Source organism: Sebastes fasciatus, chromosome 12, assembly GCF_043250625.1.
Source record: "Sebastes fasciatus isolate fSebFas1 chromosome 12, fSebFas1.pri, whole genome shotgun sequence".
In the NCBI taxonomy this organism is placed as follows: Eukaryota; Metazoa; Chordata; class Actinopteri; order Perciformes; family Sebastidae; genus Sebastes; species Sebastes fasciatus.
Genome location: NC_133806.1, coordinates 20,664,035 through 20,681,779, shown reverse-complemented (window position 1 = coordinate 20,681,779; position 17,745 = coordinate 20,664,035). Strand labels below are relative to the sequence as shown.

Below are 17,745 nucleotides of genomic sequence, written 5' to 3'. Positions count from 1 at the left end.
ATATGGATCCACGTTCAGTGTTTCCATCTTATCAAACCAGAGTAAATCATTAGTATTCCTGTCAAACGTCTGGTCTCAGATCAGAACACACCTACTAATCAGCCCAGCCCCTATTCTGGAATGGAATGCTCGGGATTCCATGATTGACAGCGACGGAGAGCCAATGAGAGGTCGAGTTTACGTCTCGTGGCCAATAGTAAACATCCAGTAGAGCTACTCTGTACTATAACTTTATTTTACTGAGGCTTAGAAAGCTGGAGCCATCGGGGCTTTGCACCTTACTTCTTCACTTTGGAGCTCTGGAAATCATGCTAGGAAAGTGCGAAAACATCCGGGATGCTGTGAAGTCTGTTATTACCGTGTTCTGGATCACTTTTAGCGTCTGTTCCGGAGGAGTTAACAGCCAGGAGGGTAAGAAAAAAGTCTTGTTTTGATAAGATAAAGAATGTGACGCGAGATGTCAAACATCTTGTTAGCTGTTGTTACTATTGGTCTACTATTACAACTACTACTGGTCAACAGCTTATAACAGAGTAGTTGCTAGTTGTGACATACTTAGTTTAAAAGCACTGGCACCACAACCTTTGCATCCATGTATTCTGTACCGTTTTCATACTGTATGTTCTGCTGTCAATTCTACTTTTAAAAGGTCTGAACCACAAGAACCCTACATTAGTCTAACTAAACTGGGAAAAAAAGTTTGGAAACTTGTGTTTGGTGGATTATTTCTCTGTTGTTACAATACTAATTGGACTTAATCATCTTCTGATGTGAGGAAACCAAAGCCCCAGAGACAGACAAAAATCAAAAAAAAAAGATTAGTGGTATGGCTGAGTGTTACAGTCACAGTTTTTCCGTTTGTCTGTGTGTATGTATGGTTACTGTGATTCATACTACACATGGACTTTACTGCTGCTGTGTGGGAAAAAAAACCTGTGGGAAAGGTAAGCTGCTAGTTGGGATCAGTAGGTAAACATGCACAAGGGAAGAGCATGTAAAGAATGCTACCATGACATCACCTTTGAGCCTATTTGAATTTTTTTGCCACTAACCTAAACACATATAATATAAACTTGGAAAAAAAAGTTTGAAAATTTGTGTGTTGGTGGGTTATTTCTCTGTTGTTACAATGCTAATTGGCATTGTATTTTACATGGATGGAAAGCCTGTTTATTTACCTTCACAATGATGTCCAACTTGTAAGAATCATGCATTTGTGGGACGAGAAGCACAGCTGATTATGTGGGTAGCGCCCAAGAAAAATTTGCCAAAATGCTCTGCCAATGGTAAACAGTAATAAACAAGACATATTGGCTATTTTACAATTTATTAATTTAATACACCGTCAGGAGCCTCAGTAGCGGAAGGAAGATCCATATGCAGCCACAACAGCCTGCCAATATGTCTTGTTTTTGTTCCTTGTTACTGATAGAGAGTTCAATCATCCAATCCACCAACCAACTCAAAACAAGATTCATTACCAACAGGAGAATAAACTGTTTACCATTGGCAGAGCATTTTGGCAAATTGTTCTTGGGCGCTACCCACATAATCAGCTGTGCTGCTCATCCCAAAAATGCATGATCCTTACAAGTTGGACATCATTGTGAAGGAAAATAAACAGGCTTTCCAACCGTGTAAAATACAATGACAATTAACATTGTAACAACAGAGAAATAATCCACCAAACACAAATTTCCAAACTTTTTTTTCCCAGTTTATATTATATGTGTTTAGGTTAGTGGCAAAAAAATTCAAATAGGCTCAAAGGTCGACCATGTGATGTCATGGTAGCATTCTTTACATGCTCTTCCCTTGTGCATGTTTACCTACTGATCCCAACTAACAGCTTACCTCTCCCACAGGTTTTTTTCCACACAGCAGTCAAGTCCATGTGCAGTATGAATCACAGCGACCATGCATACACACAGACAAACAGAAAAGCTGTGACTGTAACACTCAGCCATACCACTAATCTTTTTTTGTTGATATTTGTCTGTCTCTGGGGCTTTGGTTTCCTCACATCGGAAGATGATTAAGTCCAGGGTCAAGTACTTATTCTGAATCACTTTTTTTTTTGCTTCCTGGCAAGTATTGCAAGAGCTTTGGTATGGCCAGGGTTTAGGGTGAGGGGAACATTTCAGCCACGGTGTTGTAACGTTGTGTGATTGACACACAAGACAGGATAAGGCAAGGTAGTGACAGGTAGCACAGGTGAACATCCTGTCTGCTAGTGTGGACCTGTAAAGACCTGCCAGCAAAGCCTCAAGTGGAAAAAACAATGTTGCTGGGCTGCTTGACTGTCTGCTATCCTGCCACCCAGTTTGACTTTCTGTAATTCACCCTCTAAACTTTTCTAAAAACTGGTCAGAACAGGCCGAGCACATATCCCGTCTCTGTGTGAAACCAGACTGGCCTGGAGACAGACTGTGGGTGGAAGGGTTCAGCAAGCCTGGGGGGGGGATTACCGGCCACCCAGAACCTCCCCAGCATCGCAGCCTCTGTGGCCTCCCACCGGAAGGTGACAGATCCACGCTCTGTTGCCCGCGGTTACAGTGCGTCGCTGTGGCATTTCCAGGGAATCCTTTGGGGACTTGAGGAGGGGCAATAACATCCAAAAAGGTTTATGGTATTAGGAGCTAAAGAGCTGTCGGGAAGCAGGGCAACGGCCGGTGTGATGCAGGATGTGTGTGACACGGGGTGAGAGGAAGGTTATTCTCCTGTTTCCCCTCAACAAACTTCCACCAGCCTTATAAGGAAGACAAGGACAGGGGGTGATGCGTAGGCTTAGATGGACCCTGGTGCCTTTTTCAAGTTTTGACCATTCTTGGAACACGTCATTGCTTGACATTTTGCGGGTAGGTTTTGAGCCTGCCGCCCCCACAGCACTTATCTCCTGTATGACCACTGTGGGAATTGACCTTTTTTCTGGGACGGGAGAGGGTCTAAATATTAGTGTTTTCCGTTCCCGTTAAAGTGTTAGTCACAGCGACCGCAGGTCAGAGGATGTAATGAATCAACATTCAAGCAAAACAGTGTTCCCTGTTGATCAATTTCCTTGCCTTTTATCTCAAGAACAGCATATCTTTATTTACAAAAAAATACACAGTTTGTATTTAATCTCAGAAGAGTATCTTTTGCAATAGTGTTCAGGGTGTATTAGTGTGTGGAGCGGAGTATTTCCCTGTCAGACAGTTGTGTCACCTCTCTGTTATGATCGGAAGAGTATAAACATGCCCTGGTCTGCTGTGCATGTTCAGAAGAGACTTATTACTCATCTGTTCCAAAACGGTGCATTAACAAAGCCCTTAATAATCTTTAGTTAAGAGAATTAATGACAGAACTGTCTGTGGTTGTGTGATTTTGACTTTATTTAAGCTTGGCCATACTCCGCAAATAACTCTTTGCCTGGCACAGGTGTTTTAAATACTTTGATATCCATCAACTGTGTGAGAAATGAATATTTCTTTTTAGTCAGTACCTGTAAACTGGACTGACATTACACTGTACACCTGAAGTAATCAATTAGTCAGTCAACAGATGATTAATAGGCTTTTGATATTAACTTAGTTATTTTTAAGTCATGCTAATAAGAATGAGAAATATGCCAATAATTCATTACTTCCAGCTTGTCAGATGTGAATATTTGCTTGTTTCTTTAGTCTTCTATAATATTCAACAGAAGACCTTTTGGTTTTGAATTGTTTGTCGGACAAAACAAGTAATGGTAATATGCCAGCCTGGGCTCCTGAAAATTATGCCATTTTTCACTATTTTCTGACATTTTGTGAATAACCAAAATGATTGAGAAAAAAGATTACTCCATAATGAAAATAGCTATTTGCAGCCCTCGTACACTGTAAGAAGAGAAGTTTTGTCTGTTACATTATTGATTTAACTTTAATACACTAATAACTTTGACCTTTTGCTACTGTTGAAAACTGAAAATGGTTCAATCCTCTAAGAACCTTTTTTGTGATAAAAGGTATTGACACGAAACATGAAGAATGACTATTTGTCACCGTTGGTACAACCAGAAAATGTACTCAAATGCTAGACTAAACACAGCTGGTAGTGTCATGGCAACTTAAATTCAGTTGTCGTCTAGAGTGATGAGCAAGAGAGGCAACAGAACGCACAAAACACAATAATTGTCTATCAATTATGGACCTTTAATGCGTGCACACATGGTGTCACTCCTCGTGAATGAGTTACTTACAGCCTCATATAAAATACTACAGACAATCAATCAAACACCTCTCCGTGCCAGGGGTCAACGTCCTCCACCGCAGGGGATCTAACCAAAAGGGAAACGCTCAGGTGAACTGATAAGACTGAGTCCTTTCTCATGCTCTGCAGCTATAAATGCTTACAACATGTTTGTTAAATATTGCAAAACTGTAAGATTACATTTCATAAAGATTATGTAAAACTTTAATACCACAATTTCCATCATAGTAGAATGCAAAGTCATTACTTTACACTAAGAGTTTGGTACACGGGACGTCAGACCAGAAAAAGGCAAAGGTATCCAAAAAACACGCTATAGGCAAGATCTAAATAAAAGATTGGTCTGAAAAACACCAACTATGAACAAAAAGACTGGACCACTCACTAGAACAGAAAAGACAAACTGACACAGACTAAATCCACAATGAGAGGAGGGTGATATTGAGGGACAGGTGAAAAAAATCAGGGCGGGGTCAGACAATCCCACAAGGGCAGGAAGTGAAGTATCTGAAATGAGAGTCTAATTTTGGAATGAAACTGTCCCTAAATGTTGGATCTACCTTGTGAACTGCCGTCTTTTCTCCCGTCACAGCCTCCTTATAGTGCCTTGTATTATTTCAGGTAATGGCTGTGGACATTCCCTGCTGGGCACAGAGTCCGGCACGTTGGCCTCGCAGAACTACCCAGGCACCTACCCCAGTAACACCTGGTGTACGTGGAGACTTCGAGTGCCAGAGGGGCGAACGCTGCGACTGCTGTTTGGGGATTTCGACGTTGAGAGCAGTCCCGGCTGCAGGAATGGCTCTCTCGTGATCACAGACGAGAGCGGAGAACCCAGTCTGGGTAAGCTTGTTCACCGCTGATGGAATACAGTGTGTGTGTGTTTTTAAAAGCATCTCAGGTTGACGTCTAATCACTGTGTCTTAGACACAACAGAAGTGCTCTCCTGTCGATTCTGAAATACCTGCTGATAGACTTTTAATGCCCCATGTCATTACTTACGCTCTCCCGGCCGTGATTGTGGAATACACACACGAGGACATGCCATTCCTTTGACACATTGACAGAAGAGGCAAACCCAATTTCGCAACAGACACATGCACGTTCTCCAACCAGGTGTATCAAATCGTGTCTGGAGGGCATCCAATTTTGACACGAGACCAAAACGAGGGCTGGGAGATTCAGGAGATAGAAATATTCTGTTAGGCTGCCTTTTGTGTTTATTATTATTATGGGATTCCTCAGAACCTGGCTCATGATTTATGTATATGTAGTTTTCTCTGCTAGGGAGGTGTTCTTACACGCAGTCTACATGACTCTGCTCTCGACTATACAGTTGTCGGCATGGGATACAAACATGACGGGAATCCACTAGTGGAGTTAGACTGACTTAAATCATCTACATCTGTTGCTATATGCTGACAAAATGACTAGAGCTCCAACAATGAATCGATTAGTAGTCAACTATTAAATTAATCAGCAACTATTTTGATTAATGGGTTTGTGTAATTTTTTAAGAAAAAAACAAATCAGAAGTCTCTGATTCCAGCTTCTTAAATGTGAATATTTTCTGGTTTCTTTACTCCTCTATGACAGTAAACTGAATATTTTGGAGTTGTGGACAAAACAAGACATTTGAGCACGTCATCTTGGGCTTTGGGAAACACTGATCGACATTTTTCACCATTTTATAGACCAAGCAAGTAATTGATTAATCGAGAAAATAATCAACAATGAAAATAATCGTTAGTCGCAGCAAAAGGGACTGACAGTATTTCACTATTCAAGAATGTAATTAGCTGTTTGTGCAGGCATCTGTATACATTATGGTATCGGGAAACAACATGTATTTGTGTTGATTTGCGTGTCTATAGGTCCAGTGTGCGGGAAGCTCGATACATCACAGAAGAATGTGACGCTTAAAAGCAATGAAGTGACGATAACCTTCAGGTCAGGCCCGCACCGCTCTGGACGAGGGTTTCTACTGTCCTACGCCACTGACCAGTATCCAGGTATGGCATCTGTGACTGGTTGATTGCTATTTGTGAAGTGAACTTACATGGTTCTATAAGTATATATTCATAAGTAAATGAATGTTGTTCAGTTATTACTAAGAGGCTGAGCATGTAGAGCACGTAGCTCAGCTTTACAAATGCCTGATTTATATGTTTGAATTGACTTTTTCAAATTTGCTCATTTACAAGTTTACACTGGTGTAATTTTAACACGTCTGTGTGAATATTTGCCCTTGTGTATTGTGTGTTGACTTGCGGTTGCGAGTCCATGAGTCACTTCTTATTGGCATTCGTCCTCCATCGCTATCTTTGCTCTGGCGTGTTTGCTCAGAAAGCAGGACTCCTTCTCTCTCGGGCTGAATGGAGCGAGGCCTCAGGCTTCAGTCTGTCGCTTGGAGTGGCTGGATTCCTTCTTTTTTTTTTTTTCCTCCCCCTCCTCTTCATCCGCACGTTAACCACTGCAAGCCCACTACCATCCCCTGTGTTTGTTACAACCCAGAGGCAGCTGATTTAGCAGCATATTTTTAACTCTTTCTACCAATGCAGCAGCAGATTTGCACACATACATGTTTCTGGATCGTACAGATTCAATTACAAAACGGTACAATGGTTACGGTTCTTCCTGTGTATCATTTTAATAACCATGTGGACTTGTTTGGTCTGAATGCTAGTCTATACTTAGAGATAATTTCCTTTTCTCTGGATGAAGTCACCCGTACTGTACAGCGTGTATCATAGTTTCCTGTTTTTTACTTGAGTTGTTTATGAAATCCGTCAGTGTCTGTCTGGAGCTAAGCTCGTGTTCAGACACACAAACCACTGTCTGTTAATTGTGATCACACGAGGGCCGTTCACTGTACTCGTGAACTGTGACAAAGTCACAGAAACAAAGGCCTTAGTCACATCAACAGCCATGACCGCTCATCCCCTAATATAGCACGCGTAGGGCATGCTAGACCGTCTCGCACAGAGTCTGTTTGTGTGTGGTTGACTGAATGGCGGGGCGTATTATGTAAGCCCTGAGCTACTGGGTCCCACACCATACTATTCAAGTCCACCAATACATATTTAAGTTTGAATTAGTTCTCATGAGTGTTGATTTGAATGCATGTCTGTCTGTTTTGCTGTTACAGATCTCATTTCTTGTTTACAACGAGGATCTCATTCTAGCTCGCAGCGTTTGAAGTAAGTGGTTGACCTCTACATTTCCCATAATAGACTCTGTTTTCGTAGCACAGTGAGTGTTTCTCACGGGTTGTTCTGCTGTTTCTCAGTGTGTACTGCCCCGCTGGATGTAAGAACGTCACAGGGGATGTTTGGGGAAGCTCTGAACTGGGTTACAGAGATGTAAGTAAGCCACATTTCATTTGGCCAAGTTGTATTAGGCCCTCTTTTCCGACTTCATGTCTGAACGTGCTCCATGTGTCCCCCTCTGTTTTAGACCTCAGTCCTGTGCAAGTCTGCAGTCCACGCCGGAGCTGCGTCTGATAGTCTGGGAGGTCGCGTCACTGTGAACCGTGGGAGAAGTCTCACACTTTATGAATCCACCTTTGCCAATGGAATCCTTTCAAAAATGTGTGTCTGCTGTTGTCGTACTCAAAATGAGAGATCACGTTAATGTCATAGTGGATGTTGAGCTCCAAGTTTGATTTGATGTAGATGCACTGACCTTTTCAACTGTCCTCTTTTGACAGGGGATCATTATCTGAAAAGAAGCTGCTCTTCAGCCAAGGTATGAGCCATGACATGGCATTTATCACTACATGTGTTTCTACATGTTTTAACCCATTCACTACCAGCAAGACATTGTTTACATTCCTGCTGTCCATTTTCAAGACATGCGGTCCTATTTTTGAATTTTATAAAAGTGATTTTACCACCTCCCTGACATCCATGAGCTTCTTTTTCTTTCACTATGGTATACAAAATGAACTTTTTGATCACAGTGACCGCTAGTCGGCAAAAAAACAAATGCTCTGCAGTAAAGTATACATGCTTTGTAGTCAAGTGGCTCATGTTGCTGTATATAAAAACACTCTGGGTTACATAATGAACTACTTTCATTGGTCCATCTTGTCCTCTGGTTCCTGAACAGAATGCAACAACATCCTGAGTGTTTCTGGTTTAAATGCCTCGTCTTTCTGGGATAAAAACAGCCAAGAGTACGCAATGTTCTGGTCCCCCAGAAACATGGATCCCAGCCATGAGTTCCTACCCTGGGCGGCAGACGGTAATGATCTGAACCCGTGGGTGGAGCTGGGGCTGAGTGATAGAAGCACTATCACAGGTAAAAATCTTCAAATTTAGCATGTAAAGTATGCTTATTTAAAAACATTTAATATGCTTTAATGAAGCTGTTTAAAGGGTAAGACTGATGATATTCTATATTGTTTTTTATTGTCAACAAATTCCCCGATAAGACCAAAACCAACAATGAATTTATCCCACTGAAAAGTATTGTGTGTGTATCTAAAGCCAGATCTACAGTAGGTCATTCCTCTGTGCCATTGACCTCCATTGTTGTCCAAAAACTATTAAAACACATCAATGAGTCACACTGTTGCACTGGTTGACCTGTTTCCATAATGAAGATGAACATGGCCACAGTAATTCATTAATCCCACATACACCATCCTGCCAGTGAGCACACCAAATGTGTATCAATCCACCTCTGAAAATAGTCCCCAACAAATGCACTCTTCACTGCTGTTTGAATAACGTTTAATAAACTTTATATTAGGGACCTGTTTTTAAAGATTAAGATCTTCAGTATGAATCAATGAGTTTAGGGAATAGACCGGGTAGGGAAGTCAAAAAGTATTGAGAGGTGGGCTGACACATTTGGTCTTTTCATGGGATTTATTGACAAGGAGAAATCTATATCGTCAGACTTATCCTTTAAATGTTTAACTTTAAAATTGTATTACCAAATTTCAACAAAGTCTTATCAGTTTGTTTTTTGATGTTCACAGTAGGGGTGTAAGAAAATACCGATACACTTGAGTATCGCGATGTTATGTTTTCTGATACTGTATTGATTCTCAAAAAAACACTAGATTTTTAGTTAATAGTTTACGTGCAAAGATTCGTGGCAGACGATGGCTCAGATTGCACAGAAAGTAGTGCTGTGATGTTGGATGATTCAGGGACTGTGATAAATGCAAAATGCAGATCCCACTGTTATGATTGCATACTTTCAATTTACTCAGATTTTATTTATTTATATGGCGTTGGGTTCTTTATACACTGACAGTTTTCCTAAAATTAGATTTATAAATTCTCAATATATCATCTCGCTTACAGTATCGCAATGTTTTGAATCGTAACCCCTGTATACGTATCGTATTGCCAGATTCTTGCCAATACACAGCTCTAGTCCACAGTGTCTTACTGTATTATGTTGAACTAAAAATACGTGCTCTTTTTTCAGGAATAATAACAACGGGATCAAACGAGTACTACATAGAATCCTTCAGTCTTTTTTTCAGCAAGGACAGAAAAACTTGGAAGCTTTACAAAGGTGCTCTCAGCAAGGAAAAAAAGGTATGTGTACTCACTGATGTTCACGTGACGGTTCTCATCGAGGCTCCAACAGAGTCTATGCTGTTGACTTCCTGGTGTTCTTCTCTGTGATTGAGTAACTCGGTTGCTATGGTTCCCAGATGTTTCAGGCCTACACCGATGGCCACCTCAGGGTCCTCAACAGCTTTTTCCCTCCCGTGGTGGCTCGGTTTGTCCGGCTGCAGCCGCTGAGCTGGCATGGCCGAGCTTCAGCTCAGGTGCAAGTCCTGGGCTGTCCTGTTGCCAAGGTCACACCAAGGTCGCGTTCACCTGCTGGTGGGTATTCTCACTACTTACTCAGAATGAACTTAATCTGTTTACATGATCTATCTAGCAGCTCATGTGTCCTGATATCATGATGTCCTACTTATCCAACAGAATATCCCTCCATCAAAGTTAACGTGGGTTCACCCCAGACCAGCCCCGCTCCCACCCCCACAGAGGGCCCGGTGTTAGTGGAGACAAGACTGAGTGTGTACACTTTCTAATTTCACATGTGTACAATGAGAATTAATGCCAGTCTATAATATAATGTAAAGAATATAAGAAGAATATACTTTGAAGAATGTAAAATGTTATTTTTCAAATTAAGGAACTGCATATTTGTTTTGTTATGTAGCGCTCCTGTAGACATATAAATGATGTCAGAGTCGCATTTTGATGAGTCAGTTAACAGAAAGATGTGCCAAAGTTTTTGAACTAGTTATATATGTGTTTTTTATTGTTTCCTACTTCAGTAAACAGTTAAAACTTACCTTGGAGATATTGTTTTAAACAGAGCTAATTTCTGAATTTTGTTAATACAACTCTGACAATCCATTGCACAAACATGTTTGGACTGATAGATATCCCGCCCACCCCCCCCATCCCCCTCTATATATATACATACACACACCTTGGAGACATGTTTAATTTGAGTCAAGCTCATTGCTTCTTGTGTTGAGTGTTGATTTTTGGTCAGTCGACGTTACGATACATGTTAGATCAGTGAAAACAATGTTATCTATTCTTCTCTCACACTCATAAACTGCATTCCTTCCTCACACTTGTACAACTGTTGTGTTTACTCACTCAGACACTTATGTTCCTGTAGGCTCCAGTCAGCCAGTGATAGTGGCGGTGGGAGTGGTCCTGGGGCTGATAATGTGCGGCAGTTGTTTGTTGGCTGGAGTCTGGTGGAAGAGAAGGTACTGTATTTTAATATAGTTGAACCTTTCATAATTTAATTAACTGTATGTTCAAGTACAGTTTACTTTGCATACTAACAGAAATGGATTTACAACACATACAATAATGCCACTATATATTAAAAGATATTATTTTATTCATGCCTAAGTACTTTTGGTGACTGGCAAAGATGCATATTGCATAATTGTATTTTTTCAATATTTTTGCTTTAAAAAGCCTGAAAGGATGAATCAATCATTTAAATAAATCAACAATTAATCTGCTGGCTGACTGACTGACTAATCGCTCCAGTGGTCATACAGTAGCACACTTCAGAAACTGTATCTAATACGTACAATACTTTAATTCTTTGTGTTCATCTCCTTCTCCATATAGGAAAAAAGAGTCACAAATGAAGTACTCCTTACCCCCAAGTAAGTCAAGTGCTCTTTATCGTTCTCCAGTATTATTCTGTTAAAGCGCCTCTGACTGTGTGTGTCTGTGTGTCAAGTAGGTTGCCAGAGTTTCCAGGCAAAGAGTCTCTCCTGCCCTCAATCAGAGCTCATCTCTTACCCTCTGGAGCGAAATGTCCATGATGCTCTACCTAGCCCTCCTCTTAATGGTGAGACTTCATAGAAATATGTTTGACTTTTTTTAACTGCTGTGCCTCAGGGTTACTGCTGTTATTATCAGCTTAGTCTTTTCGTCTCCCATTCAGAGTTTACTGGTGATCTCAAGTGGTGAGCTCTGCCCTCCCTCCTCCGTCTTTCCTGCTCTGACAGTCTCTGGCTTCAGCGGTCAGTTTGAGGAGCTCATGCCAGGCCTGACAGGCAAACAGCTCTCTCCGCGGGCTGTCCATTCTTTCCCCCGGCTCAGCCCATCACCCAGACGCAGTATAAACATTCCTTTCTTTGGTCCACGGAGCCTCTCTGAAAGAGACCCTTTAATTGGAGCTCGATAAAGAGCGCTCAGCCTACACCCCCCCACCACCGCCACCACCACCACTAGTCCCCCTCTCCGCCTCCCCCATCCCCTCCCCCAGCGAGGGGGCCCTTCAGTGAGAGGTCCAGTGATAAACAGGACAGAGGGTCAAAGCTGAGACAATCAAAGCCCTCACTAAAGCCCGTCTAATTAAAATAGCTCTGGCTCTGAGGCTCCCTGTGGGCTCTGGAGTTAAGGTCTAGGCCTCCCACACCACAGCCTCTTCTGCTGGGATCCGAGTGCCACGCTGTCAGCCCCCGTCCCTGTGATTAGAGGAGACATTGTTGGTGGCCAAGCAGCTCATGCAGGGGCTCAGCCATTGGCCTATTATGAGACTGCTATTAAGTAGAAGAGAAGCATTTCCCACAAACTGCAGATGCAAATTGATCCTAAAAGAGTTTTGGTCGTGTCTAGATGGTAACCCACAAATTGCGAAAACTTGCAAAAACTCTCGCTCGCTGCCCGGCGACCTATCCTAACCATAACCATTCAAGGTTAAAATATAAGTGGGGATGCACCAATATGTGTTAAAGCTCATAAAATGCCTGATATTTCTGTCCCATGTTGGCTGATCCTGATAAGAGTCTTGAAGATATAGAACTAAAACGGGTTAAGCTTTTCTGAAGTGTCTGTTTGAAATGTGCGCAGAGGTTCTTTCTTGACCTTGAAAAGGCCTACTACACTGTGCAAAACTTTCAAGCTCAAGGTTCATTTGGGAATAGCTAAGTAAGTGAACCTTGAGTTCAGAATTTGACCACAGTATTTTCCAATGTGTTTCTCCTCCCAGACTATGCAGAGCCTGCTGTTGCAGCTATTGGCCAGAAGGTTGGGTCAACATTCAGACCGTCCTCAGATGAGGGCTACACCACCCCCTTCGCCTTCGGCCATTATGACACTCCTGGCAACCTGCCAGAGTACGCCGAGCCTCTTCCCCCGGAGCCCGAGTACGCCACCCCGTTCAGCGAGCTGCCCTCCGAGTGTCTGACGGGGATCCATCACGGCAACACACATGGACCTCCTACAACAGCACCATTAAGTACCAGGACAACATCCAGCCGCACTCAGTATGACTGCCCCTCACACAGAATGCTGTCCAACGGCTACTGCACTCCCGCGCTACACGCCAACGGCCCGCGGCCGGTCAGCACGGTCTACGCCGAGCCCAAGTCATGTGACTCTTTACTACAGAAGCACACGTATGAGGAGCCTTTGTGAACACAGCAAGCTCAGACATGGAGATAAAAAAAGACTCCTGAGCTAAGATGTGTGTGTGTTGGGACCAGAGGACTGGACAGTGTTGTCCAGACAGTACTAACGCTGACAGAGCTGAACATCCAGTGAGTGATGTACCTCAAGTTGAGAAGTCACTTTGGACCCCGACGCATACATACGAGGGCACACGACTCAGAGCACGCACAATGATCTGAGAGCCATATGCACACGAGTATTTCCTTCACAGGAAGTTATGTAGTTGTACAGCAGAAGTATCCTGTGATGCACAAACAAAATGCAAAGGTTCAGTCGCGTCTCAGAGATACCGTTTATTGAAATGTTTAATCACAAGCTGCACTTTCAGAAAAACACATACAGTGATGTATGCAGAGTATTTAACAAGTTAATGCAAAAACAAAGTGGATTGAATATGTTACTTGTCCTCACAATGTTTAATTTCAACATGTTTTGTAAAAAAAAAAAAAAAAAATACATTGAAGAAGCACTCTAAATGGTAACAAAGTGGTTATGATTATGTTTAACCACTAGGTGGCTCTGTTGAGCTTTAAACACTGATGGATTGTGTAATTATTTGTCTGCTGGTTCTTCACTCCTCAGATAATTGTCATCCATTTATAACATACATAGTAACAAACAAACAAACATTGGTTATTAAATAAATGCTTGGATTGTAGTATAACACAGAAAGGCACAACAGGCAAGGTGGTGGAGGACTCTGAGCCGCGGTGATTCAACCGACTGCAGTGTCCTTGAGCAAGACACAAAACCGTAACATAAAAAAAACTACTCCAGTACGTGGCCTTGATATGTGTTAGGCTTTTGCCACTGTACAGCAACTTAACGTTACTTACTGTACTCCCTACTTTTACTTAATTTTCTATGCCATGCAAAGTCCATTGGAGATTTTTGTATGGAAGATACAGGTCTTAAACAGATCAAATTACTAAAGAACTTAATTTTAATAAACTGACATGACATTGCTGTTGTTCACACAAGAAGATAGAAAATTATACTTTTTCCTATTACAAGGCATTTTATATAATAAGGGTCAGGTGACAGCCAGATACTTAAAGACCTTCCAAAATGTCAATTTTCTAGAAATGCTTTTTACAAGCTCTGTGGTGTCACATTTAGCGATGAATTCGCTAACCTCTTCCACGTCTGAATAAGGCACAATAAAACAACTGTATTAAGAGAAATACTTAACAAGTTTGCCTGGTGTGTGATTGAAGCAGGTGTTAAAGGTTATTTTAAAATAGACTCGAAGCCTGTAGCCGTGATGAATCTGCACAGACAGGCAGCCGGATACATCGCTTATCGGTTGACATTTTTCAATCAAATCGTAAATCTAAAAACCTGTTGTGAAAACGGACACGATTGAGCTAGAAGTAGTGCTATATCAAAGATTTTTCAAATTGAAAAGAGCTATACTTACATACAGAATATATTGCACACATAATTTCAACACTTGTTTTTAAACACTGTTTATTCTGGTGTTTCGATGTTGTTTATGTTCAGCCTGTTGTAATGCACCAACAACTGGGGCTGCCCCCTCTTAGTCAATTAATCGACTAATCAGTCATTTTGGTCTTAGTCGACTAAGATTTCTTCAATTAGTCGTTTTTTTATGCTTTTTTCATGCTGTATGACTTATTTCCAAGAAACGTATGAGCGCATCTCTGTTAACTCAAGATTTAAATTGGTGTTTTTGTATGATTCTTAGTGGAGAAACTCAGTTTTACAGATTCGTCGATTAAATCTGATCGATTAGTTGCTAAAATCTTATGAGTGTTAGTCGACGAACAACTTCTTTGGTCGACAGCCCTTCCAACGATATTAATTCACTCCCGTCTCGTTTGTGCTTAACTCTTTCCTCTGCCCCTCCGCCTCTCTCTCCTCAGAGGAGTAGTGCATCACTGTCTGGTGTCTGTTTCTGGACGGAGCATCCTTAAAGCGCAGGCCACAGTCTTCACATGCATAGAGGAGCCCCTCTCTGCTGCCACCCGGGTTCGCTCCCTCCGACTGAAATTTGCTCTCATTACCAGGATGAGCAGCGGTCGACGCAGGAGGCTCTCTCGAATTTGGAGCTGTATGTGAGTTGCTATCTGGTGTATTTAGCCCAACGCTGGCTGGGGGAAAAGTCCTGGGACGCCCGGGAGGATAACCCCGGCCTGCTCCGGCTTCTCCGGCGTGTTCGGGGGCCAGTCCGTGGACCGTGCGGTAGTGGAAGCGGATCCCGGAACGGTTGGAGAAGCCTTTCCCGCAGAAACTGCAGATGAAGGGTCTCTCTCCTGTGTGGATGCGCATGTGGATCTTAAGAGCTCCTGACTGGGTGAAACATTTCCCACACTGGCTACAGCAGTAGGGCTTCTCTCCCGTGTGGGTCCTCTGATGGGCCCGGACCCCCGCCAGGTGGGGAAACCCCCTGCCGCAAAATCCACAGGTATACGGCCTTTCACCGGTGTGAATCCGCCTGTGGATCTTCAGAGCCCCCGACTGGCTGAAACTCTTCCCGCAGTCGGAGCAGGTGTAGGGCCGGGCGCCGGTGTGCACGTTGAGGTGGATGCGGAGGTTGCTGTGCGAGTTGAAGGCCCTGCCGCACTCTGTGCAGAGGAAGCCGGACGGTTTGAGGGCGTGCTCGGAGCGCTGGTGCTGCAGCAACTGGGACGGTCTGGAAAAAGAGGCAGAGCAGTGCATGCAGGGATGTAGCGACAGCATGGTCGTAGCCGGCCTGCCTCTTTCCTCTTGTTGTTGTTGTGTTTGTCTGTGCTGGTGGTGGCAGACCTGAGTACAGGTAGGAAAGGAGTGCTGGCAAGGCATGCAGGGGAAAGGGCCCGAGAGCTGTGGAGCATGAGAGCGGGCGAGCTGAGGGCAGGGTAAACAAGAGGTCATAGGACAATGGTGGTGATGGAAAGGATGATGGCTGTGAGAAAACGGGGAGTCCGTGCCTTGCTGGTGGCTCAGTATCTGGCTGCAGGTTTGCAGACTGCGGTGGCAACACAAGCAAGGAAACACAGAGAGGTGGGACACGGAGCCGGAGGACGCTCTTGGAGGAGGAGCGTGGTCTGAGCTCTGAGTCCCTCTGTCTGCATCCTCCCTCTGCGGTCTGCCGGACGCCCTGGTCTCCAGCTCAGAGGTGGTGCTGCTCGGTTCGGGGGTGTCCGGTAAGCACATGCTGAGGCTCACCGGAGCAGCACTGCTGAGGTCTTTGGGCTGGCACGCTGCATCCGAGCGCTGGGACGAGGACAAAGATTGTCTGGCTTTTAAAGTCTCAAAGGAAGAAGTGGAGTAAGGGCAGCCAGGGCAGGTGCAGGCATTATGCACATCTATATAGAAAAAGAAAAATATGAATTACAATGAAAATTACACATGAAGATTATTAAATCAATCTTTATTTTTGGGGCTGTCTAACCTTCTCTCCGAGCTCTGGTCTCTCCCTTCCTCTGTGGGGCCCCAGGCTGGATCTGTCCAACCTCGGACTTGTCCCTGGCAGGTCGAGGAGGTTGTTGTTGTGGAGGTTCAAGTGAAGCAGCTTTGAACCGCTGAGCATCACCACCACCACCAACAACAACACCACCACCACCAGCAGCAGCAGCAGCCACGCCCCATGCTGCGTTCATCAGCACATCTGGCTGATCCTTCGAGGCGTTTCCAGATGTGAGGAGGTCACCAATGAATTGATGCATCTCCATCCAGGAGCACTGAGCTCTCTGTGAGAAGTACAAGGCAGAGTTTCAGTCTGAAGGCATAAAGTCCAGGTTACTGTGTGCTTACCTGCAAGCATTGGTTCCTCTATAAACCGACAGGTGTAAATAAGGTGGTGTTGTACTCACAGTGTCGCTGCTCTTCTCTTTGTCCATAAACAAACCAGTGTGGTCGGATCGACGGCTTAGCTTCAAAATACACTATTTCAGTGTTTCACTTCATTTCTCTGGGGTTCAACACAATGCAAACGCAACAATAAAATGCACTTTATTTATTACATTATGAACGTTTCATCTCTACTGTAACCTGCTCTCGTTAAAACCATGTTAAAGGTTAAAACACCCAGCTAGCTAGCCAGCCGTCTGTCTGGCAAACATTATGCTTCCGGGTCCTTTAATCACGTGACACGAGATTTTTTTTCCACTTAAAAAAATGTAATATTCACTTAAAAACATAAAAACACATGAAAAACGAGACATGGAAAGAAACATTAAATAAACATGTAATAAGAATAATAATGGAGAAATAAATTGATAAATTGTTATAAATATGTTGATTTACAACAATAATAAAAAATATAAGATGAAACGAATGATCCAGAAAACATTACATTTAGGCTGCAAGGTAAAAAAAAAATAAAGTTTTTTAAATTTGCGAAAACTTTGGAATCCAACAGCATATTAAGTTTTCCAATTAAAAAATGTAATATTCACTTGAAAAACATAAAAATACATGTAAACGAGACATGAAAAGAAACATTAAATAAACATGTAAAAAAGGATGGTATATAATCGTTCGAATAATCATGGGAAAAATAATAATGGAAAAAAGGTTTTAAGTTAAGTTTAAGAAT

The 17,745-nt window shown here is 42.8% G+C and overlaps 2 protein-coding genes across 5 annotated transcripts; one reads left to right on the top strand and one right to left on the bottom strand.

Moving 5' to 3' along the window:
• The first annotated feature begins 203 nt into the window (after positions 1–203).
• LOC141779314 (discoidin, CUB and LCCL domain-containing protein 1) lies at positions 204–13,770 on the top strand. Of its 4 annotated transcripts, none has more exons than XM_074654068.1 (15): positions 204–411; positions 4,852–5,073; positions 6,105–6,242; positions 7,379–7,430; positions 7,520–7,592; positions 7,687–7,820; positions 7,940–7,977; positions 8,341–8,532; positions 9,676–9,788; positions 9,908–10,082; positions 10,185–10,277; positions 10,882–10,993; positions 11,370–11,407; positions 11,485–11,595; positions 12,742–13,770. In XM_074654068.1, the coding sequence occupies exons 1-15, from the start codon at positions 309–311 to the stop codon at positions 13,167–13,169; spliced, it is 2,022 nt and encodes a 673-aa protein (XP_074510169.1). In that variant the 5' UTR covers positions 204–308; the 3' UTR covers positions 13,170–13,770. The 4 variants fall into 4 exon arrangements, with proteins under 4 accessions (XP_074510169.1, XP_074510171.1, XP_074510170.1 ...); XM_074654070.1 differs by having other exon boundaries at positions 205–411; positions 10,900–10,993; positions 12,742–13,736; XM_074654069.1 differs by having other exon boundaries at positions 205–411; positions 11,488–11,595; positions 12,742–13,736.
• Positions 13,483–17,295, bottom strand: LOC141779316 (uncharacterized). Its single transcript, XM_074654072.1, has 3 exons — positions 17,021–17,295; positions 16,600–16,897; positions 13,483–16,513 (listed from the first exon to the last, which is right to left on the bottom strand). Exons 1-3 carry the CDS (start codon positions 17,045–17,047, stop codon positions 15,024–15,026), a joined length of 1,815 nt encoding a protein of 604 aa, XP_074510173.1. The 5' UTR covers positions 17,048–17,295; the 3' UTR covers positions 13,483–15,023.
• Positions 17,296–17,745: the final 450 nt, after the last annotated feature.